This window comes from Electrona antarctica (genome assembly GCF_951216825.1).
Source record: "Electrona antarctica genome assembly, chromosome: 8".
Lineage (NCBI taxonomy): Eukaryota > Metazoa > Chordata > Actinopteri > Myctophiformes > Myctophidae > Electrona > Electrona antarctica.
The window spans coordinates 30525370-30543284 of record NC_136789.1 but is presented as its reverse complement, the minus strand read 5'-3'; the positions used below and the strand labels follow the sequence as shown (position 1 = coordinate 30543284).

General features: G+C 46.5%; 1 protein-coding gene across 2 annotated transcripts in view; it reads right to left on the bottom strand.

Annotated features, from left to right (window-relative positions):
• The window catches only part of LOC306927885 (phosphatidylinositol-binding clathrin assembly protein-like), a 69830-nt gene that overhangs the window by 14433 nt on the left and 37482 nt on the right, over positions 1–17915 (bottom strand). For both annotated transcript variants that reach the window (XM_079507766.1, XM_079507767.1), the window contains exons 8-12: positions 9325–9410; positions 6678–6783; positions 2754–2881; positions 1642–1739; positions 331–447 (exon numbers count right to left, since the gene is read on the bottom strand). In XM_079507766.1, the coding sequence (XP_079363892.1) occupies positions 331–447; positions 1642–1739; positions 2754–2881; positions 6678–6783; positions 9325–9410 (535 nt within the window). The remainder of the gene's footprint in view (positions 1–330; positions 448–1641; positions 1740–2753; positions 2882–6677; positions 6784–9324; positions 9411–17915) is intronic.

The window sequence follows — 17915 nt, the reverse complement described above, 5'->3', positions numbered from 1 at the left end:
AGACTAATTGTTTTTGGAAGTGTTAGACTATACCCATTGCTGGCTCTCTGAATACCAATAAAAAAAAGAAAAATCATTAAAAGTTTGACATATTATTGCTTATAGCAGCTTTAATCAAAGAAATTCCAGGAATCTTAAAACTTTTAAGAAGTAGTGAAAATATCCGATAGCGGACAATGCGTTGTGTGCTTGGCTGCAGATCATCTATTTTCACCCGTTTGGGTCCCGAGGCGAACATCAAAATGTTGCTTTGAGTCAGTCAGTCTGGAGCTAAAGCGTTTGGGAAGCACCGTCCCAGAGCGCATGGGGCGGGGCGGGGGAGACACTCACTGCCGACTAGGTTGGCTAAGGAGGAGTCCAGGTCGTTGGGCAGCATTTTCCCAGAGTGCAACGGGGCTGCGGGGCTGTGGATCTGATGAGTCTGCATGGCCGGCTTCAGCAGATCACCTGTCCGTCAAGTGGGTTGCCACGGCGACGTGAGAGGAGAGAGGCGGGGCAGAGGAGACAGGGTGAGCCAATCACGGTGTGTGTGTGTGTGTGTGTGTGTGTGTGTGTGTGTGTGTGTGTACTGTACTAGTAGGCTATACATACTGTATAATATAGTAGAATTTGAGAAGAACATTTCCCTGGTCCTCACAAGAAAAGAAAAAAAATCTGTCAAACGATTCAACATTTTTATCAGATTAATCACTTCTTAAAAATTAATTAATCATGATTAACACCCCGAACGCCCAGGGTTATTTAATCCATTAAATCAGAGCGCCCAGCGATTTATAGCAGCGGAGCATGTTTAGCGACGGACCGGATGTTATCCCGGATGTGGCTGAAGTAGCTAGATGTAGCCAAAAGGCGATCGACAACAACGGGAGGTATGATTCATTCTAATGCGACTAGTGACGGGACCGCGGTGGGGGCCGTCTAACACATAATCTTTTCTTAGAATTGGACGGAATGATTTAGACGTTAACGTTTTAAGATTTTCGATCTCGTCGGCTAAAATGGGGGGGAACAGTGTTGTGTCCCAGCCTGTGGAGCGATGCGATCGGTTTTGATATCAATAATCTCCGTCCTTTTGATCAATCTCCGTCCTGAGCGCTGGGCGTTACTAATTAATAGGACGGATAACTCCGTCCTATGCACTCAGGGTGTTAATCACCATTCAAACTATGTCCAAAATATGCCATGTTTTTACTGTATATTGTGGGAATGGTAAGATAAATGTCAGAAGGCGGATATATACATTTAACATATGTATGTATATTTTATCCTTTATAACAAATCCAGTGTGGCAGGACGGTGTCTGTCTGTCTCTCACCCCGTTGTCGTGCTACAGTATGTGATTTGAGCCTCTGCCTATGGAATGTAAATTGTGCAGCCTTTTATGGCAATAACTAATATATGTTGGTTATTCAGTACTCAGTTAATTTGACAGCCCTAAAAAAAAAAAAAAACTGTAGATTTTTCTGCTTTGGGCTTAACGGTTCCAAATGACAAAAAATAATAATAATACATGGCATTCATAAGATCACAGGCTTGAGGTCCTCACAAGGATACTAACAAACGTGTGTGCTTGTAAGTGCCTGTAAGTTCCGCACATGTGCGTGTGTTTGTTTGTGTGTGTGTGCGTGCGTGCGCTCGTACCTCCCCAGGCATTGTTATTGTTGGGCACAGTGTGTGTGGTCGGGATAGGGGTGAAGCTGGGCTGCAGGGTGAACAGCTCGCTGGGCAGATTTGGCACACTGAAGAGGAGGAGAGGAGAGGGTGAAGGTGCAGCGCTTACTTCCCAGCTGAAAGCAACACACATCTCACCATTATGACTCCAGCAACAACCTTAACCGACCCACATTTCTTACACAAAGTAGAGATGCACACATACATCGTTAGCGTATCGATAATCGGCCATGATACAAATGCCATATCTGTATCGAACCGATCTCCAAATATCACAGATATTGATGACAGGATAATAATGTGACCGTCAATGGCTTTGTACTCGCAGAGCAGCCTGTCTCTGTCTCAATTTACAATTTAGGCATTTAGCAGACGCTCTTAATCCAGAGCGATTTACATTAAGCAAGAACAAAAAAAGTATGGGAATACATCACATAAAAAAGCATTTATCATGAAACATGCGTACCGTAAGCTAAGAACGTAACAGTGGAATATCTATATAATGAAACTATACATATAAACTATACCTATATACTATACTATGCTATACATATACTATGATGTGCTATGACTACATACAATGCAATTTTAGTGCTGTCTACATAACATGCTATAAGTCTGTATCAAATGATATCTAAGTCTACAGAAATGCCATCTAAGGGGGTAGGATAAGTGCTATGGGCCATGATGGAGTCTGAAAAGGTGGGTTTTCAGACTACGGCGGAAGATTGGGAGTGATGTTGCAGTTCTGATTGCAACGGGAAGTGCATTCCACAGTTTTGGAGCCAGAAGGGAGAAGAGTTTGGGACGTGTGGAGCGTTGTCCCGGCGTTTTTAGTGAGGGTACTTCCAGCTTCCCTGCGTTGGCTGATCTGAGTGCACGGGAGGGTTTGTAGGGTTTGTCTCTTTAAACTTAAGCGGATTCCAAGTTCATATCAAAGACATTGAATAAACTGGTGACGGGGTGAACTTCCAAGGAGGGTCCCCAGAAAAATCAGTTTTAATAACCGCTTTCACCCTGTTCTATTTGCCTAAGAATAGACCAGAATAGGCATTATTAAGTGAGTTCATGCTGGGTCTTACTGGTTGCTGATGGGTACGATGGGTGAGAAGAGATCGGTGGCTCCGCCACTGCTGTTGGCACTGCCCACTGACTGGGGGCTGGGGGACACGTTGGGGGTCTGCATGTCCATCCCCTTGGTACCGTCCTCCTGCACCACAAGGACCACACACAGAGAGCCATGCTATATTTAATGCATTTATAGGACTGAGACCAGATTCTAACAAAATGTCTTCTAAATCCTGTTCTGAAAAACGGATCGGTGGTGCACTGGTGGCGTGCTCAAAACCTTTTCATGTCAAGGACCCACAGAATTATATGTATTCGACCGCGGACCCTCATCTGAGAATATGATGTTTCAGGGAATATTTGAGTTGAAAACTTTCACTGTGAAAGAATATATTCAAAGATTTGCACACGTTTTTACGATCAAAAAGCAGATCTACAAGCTTGTAGCACGGCTGCACTACGAGCTTATAGATCTGCAATTTTTCAACAGCTAAATTATTTGATTATTGTCATTATTTAAGTACCCTCCCTTGTTTTCTTTTAAACGAGGAAAAAATGTAAAAGACCAACTTGTACATTCTGACTTTCAGTCCCCTAAGGTTTCACTTAGACAGACCTTAGGGCAATTATCCATGTGGCCATTGTGCCCAGTGTGGTAATACACACAAGACGTCCTCTTTTAATCACCCCCATACTGGCAAGAAGTTCAAGATTAACAGCATTATAACTTATGTCTCAACCCATGTGGTATACATGATCAAAATGTCCCTGTGGTTTAGCATATATTGGGAAAACTACTAGACAGTTAAAACAGAGAATGAGTGAACATAAGAGCTCTATTCGAAGAAATGACCGTGAATATCCTGTTGCCATTCATTTCAATGATTTTAAACATGACATCTCCACTTTTCGCTTTATTGGTATAGAACAAGTCAAACTACCAGCCAGAGGTGGTAACCATGATGTCCTTCTCAAACAACGCGAGGCTTACTGGATACACACATTGCAAACCCTCTACCCGAAAGGGTTGAATGATGAGCTATTATTAAATGTTATGCTGTAATCCATAAAATGTATTAATTATATTATTGATTTGAACTTCATGTCCAGTGGGGTACTAAAAGCACCATGTGTCTTCTTTTTTATCCTTTATGTCCACTCTTGTTTGAGTATGGACCTTTTTGACATTTATTTACTTATTTAATTGTATGTTGACTTCCTTATGTATTATGGCATGACTTATATATTATTCCCTGTATTGTTGTAATTGGTGACTTTCAATAATATACTAGGAATGTTCTACAGAAGTACTGCACCTTTAAGTCACATGACTGGGTTCTTCACAGCTGCTATCTGATGAATGATTACTATATACAATTTGATTGGTTGTCTAAACCTACTGTTGTGTATTTAATGAATGTCAGCCTATTCTCAAACTATGCCTGAAGAAGGCTGAAACGCCGAAACGTTGCTATGACTCTTTAAAATAAAGTTCTTGAACCAGCAAGTGGCAGTGTGCGGGTCTCTCCTCCTTCCTCATAACGTTCATAACTGCTCTGCCAGGACCTATACCTGCTATAAAATTGAACCGGGTGTGCGGAAGTCATCCCTCGAAACAGCTAAATTCTAAAATAATGGTTAAAAGTTAAGGTGACACAGATGCATTCCGCAGTCCTTAATGGGTTTAAAGACAGTAGGTTTAATGTCACATTTGCATGGTTTGTAAAAGAGCCCCGACCTGCAGTGAGCATATTGCATACTGTAGGCTACTGTACAACGCATGATTTGCAGAGTGAATGCATTTAACCCATTCTGGGCGGGAACCCCTTTTGGTGTTTTAAGCTATGTTAATACTTTAGCTATTGAAAAATAGCAGATCTACACGCTCGTAGTGCGGCACCGAGTGCCGCGCTACGAGCTTGTAGAGTCTGCTATTTTTGAAAAATCGCGAAAATGTGGCGCAAATCTTTGAATATATATATTCTTTCAGAGCGAATGTTTTTAACTCAAATCTTTGCTTCTGGGGGGGAGGTCCCTAGAACAACATATTTTCAGATGGGGGTTGGCGGCCAAATACATATCATTCTGGGGGTCCTTGACATGGAATCTTTTGAGAACCTTCAGGATTTAGAAGGCATTTGTAGAATCTGGTCTAAATGGTTTAATACTCTTGTGCGCTGCTGCTGAATGCTATTCATTCCGTTGCCTCAGATAACTTCAGCGCCACCCAGTGGTGAAAACGCTCTCTCGCCCTCCTCTTTCCGTCGCCTTCGACTCAAATGTTTGCTCAATTCTTTTCTAATTAATTTGTTCCCTCACATACGGTACATTTTCTAATTAATTTGGACTCATTTAATACCTCCCCCCACCATTTAATACCTCCCCCCACCCATCTTCCTTTCCCTCAACAAAACCCCACCACAGGACAGGATTTGTTAATGTTTGGATTGTGCAGAATCCATGTTGTATTTTCTGTGCAGCTAATAGTGCTGCGTTAGTGTGTTGGGAGTTCAGCATCCAGATCAATGTTCAGCATCCAGATCAATGTTCAGCATCCAGATCAATCTAATAGTGCTGCGTTAGTGTGTTGGGAGTTCAGCATCCAGATCAATGTTCAGCATCCAGATCAATGTTCAGCATCCAGATCAATGTTCAGCATCCAGATCAATCTAATAGTGCTGCGTTAGTGTGTTGGGAGTTCAGCATCCAGATCAATGTTCAGCATCCAGATCAATGTTCAGCATCCAGATCAATCTAATAGTGCTGCGTTAGTGTGTTGGGAGTTCAGCATCCAGATCAATGCGGCAGCCGATGTTCTTTGACAACAACACATCGACAAAGATGTGCATGGCAGAAAAAAAGAATGTCCAATGCCTATAACGCTTTCCAGATTGGCGCACACACGCACGCACGCACGCACGCACGCACGCTCGGCTCAAACAAGCTATGTAATTATTTCGCTGCCACGAACATCTAATAGGGTTTTTCTGCTCAAATGAAAGCGAAAAGCACACAGAAACGTATGCATTAATTATAGTGTTCTGTGCAGGACTCAGGGGAGAGAGAGAGGGAGAGAGACAGAGACAGAGAGAGAACTACAACAAGCAGATGGACAGCCATGATAGCGTGGTATCAACCAGCGGCGCGTAGAAACATCTGTGTGTTTATTTATTTTTAACCCATTTAGGACTGACACCAGATTCTACAAAATGTCTTCTAAAATACTGACAGTTTTCTTTAAAAAAATGTTTCTATGGTAAGTGGTTCTCAAACCTTTTCATGTCAAGGACCACCAGAATTACCGGTATCTGTATTTGGCCGCAGACACCCCCCCCCCCCCCCCCCCCCCCCCATCTGAAAATATCTAGTTCCACCCTCCCCACCCCCTTCGGATGCAAAGATTTGATTTGAGTTAAAAACGTTCGCTCTGAAGAATATATATTCAAAGATTTTTCAAAAATAGCAGATCTACCAGCTCGTAGCGCGCCACTCGGTGCCGCGTTACGAGCTGGTAGATCTGCTATTCTTCAACAGCTAAAGTATAGCATAATCCTTAAAACACCATGGGGGTTGATTACTCTTTGCTACAAACCACATAACATCTAGTAAGCAGCTGTTCTAAAATCCAAGAGAGATGGACAGCTGGTAGTTTGACTCCTCAAACACTCTTCCAGCAAGACTTCCCTAGCCTGCATGCGTTCCAGGCTGAATTGAGTATTGATGATATTCAGACCGCTGCCATCTTGCCAGCAAGGTGCTGACTAGGTGCAACTTCCCAATGACAGTCCATTCATACAAACAGAAAAGTCCTATCTAATTATATTAAACAACGTCAAACTCACCAACATTGCAGCTGTAGGGAAAGCTTGAATTGAATTATATATACAAGAATACAATAGAATACAAGAAAAGAATTTGAAGTTCAGAAGCTGCCTGACCTTGTGTTGCTGTGGTTGTCTGTTGTCGTCTGTCTTGTCGTCGATGTGGCTGAGAGAGATACCGGTACTAGACATAGAGGAGACTGCACTGGACAGAGTGCTGGACCTGAGAGTTAACACACACACACACAGACCACGTTATTATGTTACAAGTTGTAAGTGTCATGGCCGCCCCAATGCATTTCCAATGGAAGTCACATGGTTTGACGCTGTTGTACGGCTTTCGGCTGTGTTTCGACTGCCCCCCTCCCCCTCATACAACACGTTTGTCTCTTCGAACCACGTGACTCCCATTGGAAATGAATTGCGAGCTTGCAACAGTCAACACGTCTCATGCATCAGCTATACAACATTCTGTTGTGACAGTGTGAGTGAAGCCTTAGTGGTGTTGGTGTTGTCTCTGGGAGCATATTACCGCCTGGCTCTGCTATACGGTATGTGTTAGAGGTGTTGTCTCTGGGAGCATATTACCGCCTGGCTCTGCTATACGGTATGTGTTAGAGGTGGTGGTGTCTCTGGGAGCATATTACCGCCTGGCTCTGCTATACGGTATGTGTTAGAGGTGGTGGTGTCTCTGGGAGCAGCTTACCACCTGGCTCTGCTATACGGTATGTGTTAGAGGTGGTGGTGTCTCTGGGAGCAGCTTACCACCTGGCTCTGCTATACGGTATGTGTTAGAGGTGGTGGTGTCTCTGGGAGCAGCTTACCGCCTGGCTCTGCTATACGGTATGTGTTAGAGGTGGTGGTGTCTCTGGGAGCAGCTTACCGCCTGGCTCTGCTATACGGTATGTGTTAGAGGTGGTGGTGTCTCTGGGAGCAGCTTACCGCCTGGCTCTGCTATACGGTATGTGTTAGAGGTGGTGGTGTCTCTGGGAGCATCTTACCGTCTGGTGCTGCTATACGGTATGTGTTAGAGGTGTTGTCTCTGGGAGCATCTTACCACCTGGCTCTGCTATACGGTATGTGTTAGAGGTGGTGGTGTCTCTGGGAGCAGCTTACCGCCTGGCTCTGCTATACGGTATGTGTTAGAGGTGGTGGTGTCTCTGGGAGCAGCTTACCGCCTGGCTCTGCTATACGGTATGTGTTAGAGGTGGTGGTGTCTCTGGGAGCATCTTACCGTCTGGTGCTGCTATACGGTATGTGTTAGAGGTGGTGGTGTCTCTGGGAGCAGCTTACCGCCTGGCTCTGCTATACGGTATGTGTTAGAGGTGGTGGTGTCTCTGGGAGCAGCTTACCGTCTGGTGCTGCTATACGGTATGTGTTAGTGGTGTTGTCTCTGGGAGCAGCTTACCGTCTGGTGCTGCTATACGGTATGTGTTAGTGGTGGTGTCTCTGGGAGCAGCTTACCGCCTGGTGCTGCTATACGGTATGTGTTAGAGGTGGTGGTGTCTCTGGGAGCAGCTTACCGCCTGGTGCTGCTATACGGTATGTGTTAGAGGTGGTGGTGTCTCTGGGAGCAGCTTACCGCCTGGTGCTGCTATACGGTATGTGTTAGAGGTGGTGGTGTCTCTGGGAGCAGCTTACCGCCTGGTGCTGCTATACGGTATGTGTTAGTGGTGGTGGTGTCTCTGGGAGCAGCTTACCGCCTGGCTCTGCTATACGGTATGTGTTAGAGGTGGTGGTGTCTCTGGGAGCAGCTTACCGCCTGGCTCTGCTATACGGTATGTGTTAGAGGTGGTGGTGTCTCTGGGAGCATCTTACCGCCTGGCTCTGCTATACGGTATGTGTTAGAGGTGGTGGTGTCTCTGGGAGCAGCTTACCGCCTGGCTCTGCTATACGGTATGTGTTAGAGGTGGTGGTGTCTCTGGGAGCAGCTTACCGCCTGGCTCTGCTATACGGTATGTGTTAGAGGTGGTGGTGTCTCTGGGAGCAGCTTACCGCCTGGCTCTGCTATACGGTATGTGTTAGAGGTGGTGGTGTCTCTGGGAGCAGCTTACCGCCTGGTGCTGCTATACGGTATGTGTTAGAGGTGGTGTTGTCTCTGGGAGCAGCTTACCGCCTGGCTCTGCTATACGGTATGTGTTAGTGGTGGTGTCTCTGGGAGCAGCTTACCGCCTGGCTCTGCTATACGGTATGTGTTAGTGGTGGTGTCTCTGGGAGCAGCTTACCGCCTGGCTCTGCTATACGGTATGTGTTAGAGGTGTTGTCTCTGGGAGCAGCTTACCGCCTGGCTCTGCTATACGGTATGTGTTAGAGGTGGTGGTGTCTCTGGGAGCAGCTTACCGCCTGGTGCTGCTATACGGTATGTGTTAGAGGTGGTGGTGTCTCTGGGAGCAGCTTACCGCCTGGTGCTGCTATACGGTATGTGTTAGAGGTGGTGGTGTCTCTGGGAGCAGCTTACCGGCTAGACTGGAACTCACCTATGCTTTTTATGGCATAGGCAGCTCCCGGCAGGATCCGCCGGGAGAAACTAGGCACAGCTGCTAGACATGAGACTAATTAATTAGAGCGACAGAGAGAGAGGAGTGTGTGTGTGTGTGTCTACATGTGTGCGTGTCTGCGTCAATTTAACAAAGGTGCAGACAATCAGAAATCAGCAGAGAGAGACAGACGTTTGCACTACTCTATGCCGAATTAAAGTGGACTCGGCCCCAGACTTTTTTTTCTCCCTGGAAATAAAAACGTCTGGGTTTCCGAGGCTACTTACCGGCTGGCGTTGCAGTACTCCTTGATCTTCCTGCCCTCCAGCGAGGCGAGGTGCTGCTCCAGGGCCTCCAGGAGAGAGCTGGGGGCCTGTATGGGGGGGAGGGGGAACGGGCGGGGCAAGGGGGGGGCCACACATTACCATGGGAGAACAGTGTGGCCAAGAAAGGGAAGACACATGCTATCCTCACTCTCTCTCTCTCTCGCTTTATTTTACACACACACACACACACACACACACACACACACACACACACACACACACACACACACACACACACACACACACACACACACACACGTCTCACGCACGCAGAGAAAAACATCCTTTAATTCATGTCCACTCTCTTCTCTAGATGCTATAGGTTAGAACAGTTCTTAGCGTTTGCATGGGGGCGGGGTGGGGGGTGGTGGGGGGGGGCAGACAGTCACTGGGTTTCATCGGCTTTGATTGGACATGCATGCACAGGTCGTTGCAGCAGCAGCAGGATCATGCAAGCGAGTCCCCAGCAGAGGTGACAGCCGCTCAGGGCAGCACGGAACATTGCCTCACTCCTGGCAGGACTCCAGAGTTACAGGACGCACAGACAGACAGACAGAAAAGGCACACGCACGCACACACACACACACGCACACGGTAGTACCTAACCGTCTACTACTGTATAAGCCCATGCACAAGACGTTCTGCTTGCACAAACACGCTTGTCCACACAAGGCACCAACGACGCGCACACACACACACAGGAAAGGAAGAATCGCAGTCCTTCGATAAAAGAGTTAACCCATGGATTCCACTTCATGTGTCAGATTCAGATGCAAATACCACACATTGAATAGGTTTTAGTCTAGAGGTTTCAGAGCCAGTGCTTTAGTGGTGGTTTGGGTTTCAGCTGCAGAGCCTCGGGTTTGTCACCAATTGTGTTTCCGGATGACAAACGAGGCCTTCGGGGAAGCCAGGGAGCGTTAACTCGCTGAAACACAAATGGTCCGGCGAAAACGGGGTATGTGCACATTGAGCGGCGAGTCAGCGTCACTTCCAAAGTGAGACAAACAGTGGTGGAAGAAGTTCTCAGATTTTCTACCCATTTAGACCCGTTACCTGTAAACCAAAGACAACCAACAACAAAAAAACAACACCATTGAAATATTTTAGTTTCGCATCTTTTAATAAGGGCCTTTCTCGGCCCCACCCCTCTCACATTGTTTATATTGTGTTTAGTTTCCAAGATGGCCGCAGCACCAGGAGGGGGTGGGGCGGAGGTGAGTGGGCGGGGTCGACATATGCCCTTATTGGGCTGCATTCAAGACACTTGCCTTGTGTCTGACACCTGACTTGTGTCTGAACAGAGCTGGATGTGTTCTGCCCCCCCCCCCCCCCCCCCCCATCAAACAAAATGTTTGGTCAAACCATATGGGCTTCCATTGGAAACGCATTGGAGCGGCCATTAAACACAGACACAAGACAGACCAAGACAGGTGTCTTGAATGTGGATAATGTGGATAAGGGCCTTTCTTGGCCCCAGTTTCCAAGCGGGGCGGAGGTGAGCGGGTGGGGTTGACATATGCCCTTACTGAGCTGCGTTCACACATTCAAGACACCTGTCTTGTGTTTGTCTTGTGTCTGTGTTTAATGGCCGCTCCAATGCGTTTCCAATGGAAGCCCATATGGTTTGACCAAACATTTTGTTTGATGGGGGGAGGGGGGAAGAACACATCCATCAAAGCTGTGTTCAGACACAAGTCAGGTGTCAGACACAAGGCAAGTGTCTTGAATGCAGCCCAGTAAGGTCATATGTCGACCCCGCCCGCTCACCTCCGCCCCACCCCCTCCTGCTGCTGCGGCCATCTTGGAAACGAAACACAATATAAACAGTGGCAGAGGGGTGGGGCCGAGAAAGGCCCTTATTGTCCAGAGAAGCTCTCGAACGAGGACCGAAATGTGGTTCTGGGAAGAAATGAAACATGGACGACTCAAATGGCTCAGGCTGGCATGGTCCCTGGAATGGAGCAGCTATAGGACTGCATCATTCCTAAAGTAGATTGAGTCGACCCAACTGGAAAGAGGCCAAAAAGCAACCTGGCAGAGAACTGAAGACGGCAAAGCTAACATTGGGGCGAGGCAGGACCAGATGGAAGCAGATATATAGTCACAGCCTCATTAGTTCCACAAGAAACCAAGAGGATTAACTAGCCTTAAAATGTTACTTAACACTTTTTTTTTGCCCAGGAATCTTTCAGAATAAAGGCGCTAGAGTGCCCAGCATATGAGGCAGATTTTACTCTGAAAAGCCCCCGCCTTCCATTTCCCCCCAAAACCGGGAGGTATAATGTTCCGTTACTACCTCGTCTACCAGCTCAGTGGCCTTGTGGTTAAAATGTATTTTTTGACAGGGCCGCTGCTAGGCAACGAATGCCTTGTGCAGCTCTCTGACATGTTCACCTCCTGGTTTACGGCCCGACAAAACTGTCTATTATCTGTGAATCTTCGGCGCTACAGAGCGGTGATCTTCTGGCCTCATTTCTGACTTAGTCAAGCATCTCGTTTGGAATATCAACGCTTCTAGAGAGATCAGACGAGGTAGTAGTCTTGCCGAGCCATGAGGCCCATAGGGCAGGAGCCTATCCCCTGGACATGACGCTAGTATGTCGCAGGGACTTACCCCCAATCCAACCCTTGATGCTGAGTGTCAAGCAGGGAGGCAGGGAGTCTTTGGTATGACCCGGCCGGGGATCGAACCCCGACCTCCCAGTCTCAGGGCGGACACTCTAACTACTCTAACGGCTACCGTTTCGGACATATGAGGTTTCCACCCCGTCCGACAGACGTAACACACGTTCGCACGTGTGTTACGTTACCCAGGTTTTCAGCCGGAGCTCTTTGTGTTTCAGCCTCGGAGAATGACAGAGATCTAACAAAACAACAACAAGCCCAAAGAGAAGAACAGAAAAAAGATTTCTCATATACTTGTTTTTTTTATAGGGGGAAAGAGAGAAAAATGCGAATTATGGAAATCCTTCTTAAAGAGAAATCTAGATTGTTCTACAAACAAATTTGAAAGGAAAACAGACACAAGTCTATCTCAGTGGAGGCATGGATCACTTTGTGTTGAATAGGGGCATAGAATGCCCTCATAAGCACTACAAAGCATCTAGAAAAGGTCAACCGCACTTAATTTCATTCATGGTTCGACAAATGTTCAATCGTGTGCTTATTCAAAATGTTTATTTTATACATTTTGATATCTATATACGTGATATGCAGTACTTATGATGGCATTGTGTGCACGCCTATCCAAGTCATATTTTTTTGTTGCAGAAACCTATTTAGTAGAAGACCATTCGCTGCTCTCCCCACAGCTGTAGTGCACAGGGACAATCTTTTCAGGACACAGTTTGGACAGTGATCATTTTTGCTCGAGGAACTTTTTTTTTTTTTTATAGCTGTATGCTGCGCTTGACTATATGACTTCAAAATAAATGTTTAGATAATCAACCAAGCTTGGCTAACTACATCTTTATTTCCACGATAAGCAATCAAATCAGGGGCGAAATGAGGCTTGATATTTGCACTGGGGGAAAATGTCAGGAAAAGACTGTAAGGACATTTGAGGAGACTTGAATTGAAAGCAGTTGCCGTTTAACCACATAAACCCCGTCGTATTTTTGGGCATGTCATATAATGCGATAAAATGCAAATTCCCCAAAATTCAAGATAGCTTTTTTTTCTTCTTTTAACCCATTTTGACCTGAGATCAGATTCTAAAAATGTCTTCTACATCCTGACAGTTTTCTGAAAAAGCTATGTTTCTATGTCAGTCGTTCTTCGATTTAAAAAAAATAGCAGACCTACAAGCTCATAGCGCGCCACTCGGTGGCGCGCTATGAGCTTGTAGATCTGATATTTTTCAATAGCTAAAGCATAACAATGCTAACACCGAAAGGGGTTCCCTCCCAAAATGGGTTAAATGGCTAAAATAGCAGACCTATACAAGCTCACAATGAGTCACACTCACTGCGACATGTTGTGAACTTGTTTAGCTGTGTTGGTCGTACGACAGCATAGAGGGCTCAAGTGGTTAAAGTAAGACACACTAATGCTCCATTACACACATCTGGAATGGAAAGCTATGCCCAATGTTTATCAACTTAATGCTGAGCAAAATGCTAAGGCCATAAAACTCACGTCAGATATTTGTCAGTAATTGAGAGTATAGCCTAGATCATTTAGCTTCTGCTAAATGCCTAAAAGTGTCGATAAAGACAGTATATACTAATCACTATAAGGTAAAATAAAGACAGTATGTTATGTACTAAACACTAATTATAAGATAAATAAGATGAAAATGGCTAGAGAGAGTGAGGAAGGGTGGAGGAGAGAATATGGCAGCTGGGTCTGTGGGGTGAGTAGGGAATGAGAGTGCTTTAAGACATGAAGTAACATGGTTCAGCTAAGTCGACTAATTGATTGATTTTATTGATTGATTTATCGATTTATCGATTGAGTAGTGGAGTGATTGACTGTTTGATTTGATTGATTGATTGATTTGATTGATTGATTGATTGATTGGATTGAGATGAGATGTGGACTGACCTGTGTGAGATCGGGGCTGTCGCCCTGATCTATCCCAACTCGCTGTGTCACAAAAAAAGGGAGGGAAGAGAGGGGGGGGGGGTGGGGGTGTGGGGGGGGGGGGAGGCAAACAACAACAACAATAACAACAAAACAAAAGAAATAAAACCAAAATGTAAAGCAAAACGTAAAGAATTGAAACCAAACCCTCCCCCCCCAAAAAATAAAAATAAAAACGAACCACAGAATTGAACAAAACCGTTTTTTTTTTACGTAAACAAAAAATAAATAAAAGAAGGGGGGGGGGGGGGGGGAGAAGGGGAACGTGAAGGAGGAAGAGGATAAGAGGAGGAGGAGGAGGAAGAAAGAGGAATCAAAACCGAAGCATTCGTTACGTCATGCAGCGGCTCAGAAAGTAAACCAACCAAGGACAACGGAGGAGGGGGGGGGGGGGGGAGAGAGGGGTGGGCGCGTGCACGCCCACACACACACACCTATATCTGTGTATGTGTATGTATTATATATCCACACATATATCAGCCTGATCTCACATAAGTACGTAAATATGTACGGAATCGCAATTCCGTTACATACCCGGCTAGAAACCCCAAAGATCCGTACATATTATGAGGAGGAGGCGGCGGCGGTGGCTCAGGGGTAGAGTGCCTGGATGGTAACCGTAAGGTTGCCAGTTCGAACCCGGGCTCCCCCAGAGTTAGTGTCGAAGTGTCCTTGAGCAAGACACTGAACCCCTAATTGCTCCCGATGTGCTAGTTGGTGCCTTGCATGGTTTCCTCCGCCATCGGTGTATGAATGTGTGTGTGAATGTAATGCACAATCTCTGTAAAGCGCCTTGGATAAAGGCGCTATATAAATGCACCATTTACCATTTTTATGTGCACTTGCAGTTTGGGCAACTCAAAAGCAAACTCCACATGCCCCAACATTTGTATTTACCTGCCATAGTGTCAACCCCTTAGCCCAGTGTCGGATCGGTGGTTACACTGGCATATTTGCCGATACGACCCGACCCGATATGACAAATATGGGCCGATCCCGATTATTTTACGATACCGATACAGTATTATCTGGACAACTCGGACGGGGGCTGAGTCTGCCGAACCTCTCAACGCTCGACACGGCAAACCGTTCAGTGGTGTCTCTCCCGTGGCTCAAGATCGGTAGTCATAAAACTATGTGGAGGATTTCAGTCCTATGTACGGATTGATTGTTTGTGTTTTCTAGTCGTGTGTGTACAGAATTGCAATTCCGTAGACATCTACGCATTTCTGTGAGATCGGGTTGCACATACATACACACATATATACACACATATACATACATACACACGCACGCACGCACGCACGCACGCACGCACGCACGCACGCACGCACGCACGCACGCACGCACGCACGCACGCACGCACGCACGCACACTGACATCTGGAGAGAGCTGGTTTGAAATGAATGGTGAGAGAACACAGGTTGGAGGCAGACAGCAGGTCACAGTGACTGCGGGGTGGTGAGAGAACATCCAAAAGGGGAAAGAGGACACGTTGACTAATGTTGACTTTGAACGCAAAGAGGAACTGGAGGGGAGGGGGAGGGGAGGGGGGGGGGGGGGGTGTAGGGCATACAAATGACACAAAACAAACAAGACAGACATTTTTGTTAGACAGGTAAATGAATGGGTCTTTAAAGTCAACGTTAGGTGTTTAGAGTTTAACTGGTTTCAGCTGTTTGTTTGCATCCCCCTTTTCTGCTCCTTTTTACACTTTTCTTTTAATAAAATAAGAACGGGACCAAAGCATGTGAGAGGAAGCCTTTAAAATAAGAACGGGACCAAAGCATGTGAGAGGAAGCCTTTGACCATGAGGGGTTTTTTCTTTTTTTTTGGGGGGGGGGGGGGTGTGTTACTTTTTTTTTAATATGAAGCTTTATCAATAAGTACTGGCACTCTGAATTTAATAACAGCCACATTGCAAACGATTTTTAAAAACAGGAAGGAAGGAGGAAATTAAACAAGAAAGGAGGAGAGAAGGAGAGAGAGAGGGGGGGGGGGCGATATAGACAGAAAAAAAGCTTCCCGGGGGGGGGGGGGGGGGGGGCATGCAGTGCAGGCATGTGAACAGGCAGCACGCTAGGGGGTCCTTGGACAGGAAGCCGTGTATATGGAGTAGCTCTCTGATTGGCTATGACACTGCCTGTAAAGTCACGATTTTGGCAAAGAAAGGCCCAAAGAAGGACAGGAGAGAGAGAGAGAGAGGAGAGACATTGAAGGCGAGTAGTAGTAGTACCCTAATCCCCCTCCCCCCAGGACTCTGATCTAGGATCAGCTTGTATCCCTCGTAATGTTGAGGTTTACGACATCATGCAGATCCTAAATCAGGTCACACACAGCAGGGGGGGGGGGTAAAAACCTTCCACATGGGGGGGGATCCAGGCTGCATCTCGATAGGTTAAAGTTGTCAACAGCATTACAAGCAATGAAGCAACGCGGCCCTCGTTTCATTGGCCTGCTCCGTCCTATTACAGAAGAGAAGAAGAAAACGCTGAGAGAGGAGATATAGGAGAGAAGGGAGAGCAGGGAGAGGTATAGGAGAGAAGGGAGAGATATAGGAGAGAAGGGAGAGATATAGGAGAGAAGGGAGAGATATAGGAGAGAAGGGAGAGATATAGGAGAGAAGGGAGAGCAGGGAGAGGTATAGGAGAGAAGGGAGAGATATAGGAGAGAAGGGAGAGATATAGGAGAGAAGGGAGAGATATAGGAGAGAAGGGAGAGATATAGGAGAGAAGGGAGAGCAGGGAGAGGTATAGGAGAGAAGGGAGAGCAGGGAGAGGTATAGGAGAGAAGGGAGAGCAGGGAGAGGTATAGGAGAGAAGGGAGAGCAGGGAGAGGTATAGGAGAGAAGGGAGAGCAGGGAGAGGTATAGGAGAGAAGGGAGAGCAGAGAGGTATAGGAGAGAAGGGAGAGCAGAGAGATATAGGAGAGAAGGGAGAGCAGAGAGATATAGGAGAGAAGGGAGAGAAGGGAGAGGTATAGGAGAGAAGGGAGAGGTATAGGAGAGAAGGGAGAGAAGGGAGAGCAGAGAGGTATAGGAGAGAAGGGAGAGAAGGGAGAGCAGAGAGATATAGGAGAGAAGGGAGAGAAGGGAGAGATATAGGAGAGAAGGGAGAGAAGGGAGAGCAGAGAGATATAGGAGAGAAGGGAGAGAAGGGAGAGATATAGGAGAGAAGGGAGAGAAGGGAGAGCAGAGAGGTATAGGAGAGAAGGGAGAGAAGGGAGAGCAGAGAGATATAGGAGAGAAGGGAGAGAAGGGAGAGCAGAGAGATATAGGAGAGAAGGGAGAGAAGGGAGAGATATAGGAGAGAAGGGAGAGAAGGGAGAGCAGAGAGATATAGGAGAGAAGGGAGAGAAGGGAGAGATATAGGAGAGAAGGGAGAGAAGGGAGAGCAGAGAGATATAGGAGAGAAGGGAGAGAAGGGAGAGGTATAGGAGAGAAGGGAGAGAAGGGAGAGATATAGGAGAGAAGGGAGAGATATAGGAGAGAAAGGAGAGGTATAGGAGAGAAGGGAGAGAAGGGAGAGGTATAGGAGAGAAGGGAGAGATATAGGAGAGAAGGGAGAGAAGGGAGAGCAGAGAGATATAGGAGAGAAGGGAGAGAAGGGAGAGCAGAGAGATATAGGAGAGAAGGGAGAGAAGGGAGAGCAGAGAGATATAGGAGAGAAGGGAGAGCAGAGAGATATAGGAGAGAAGGGAGAGCAGAGAGATATAGGAGAGAAGGGAGAGCAGAGAGATATAGGAGAGAAGGGAGAGAAGGGAGCAGAGAGATATAGGAGAGAAGGGAGAGCAGAGAGATATAGGAGAGAAGGGAGAGCAGAGAGATATAGGAGAGAAGGGAGAGCAGAGAGATATAGGAGAGAAGGGAGAGCAGAGAGATATAGGAGAGAAGGGAGAGAAGGGAGCAGAGAGATATAGGAGAGAAGGGAGAGCAGAGAGATATAGGAGAGAAGGGAGAGAAGTAT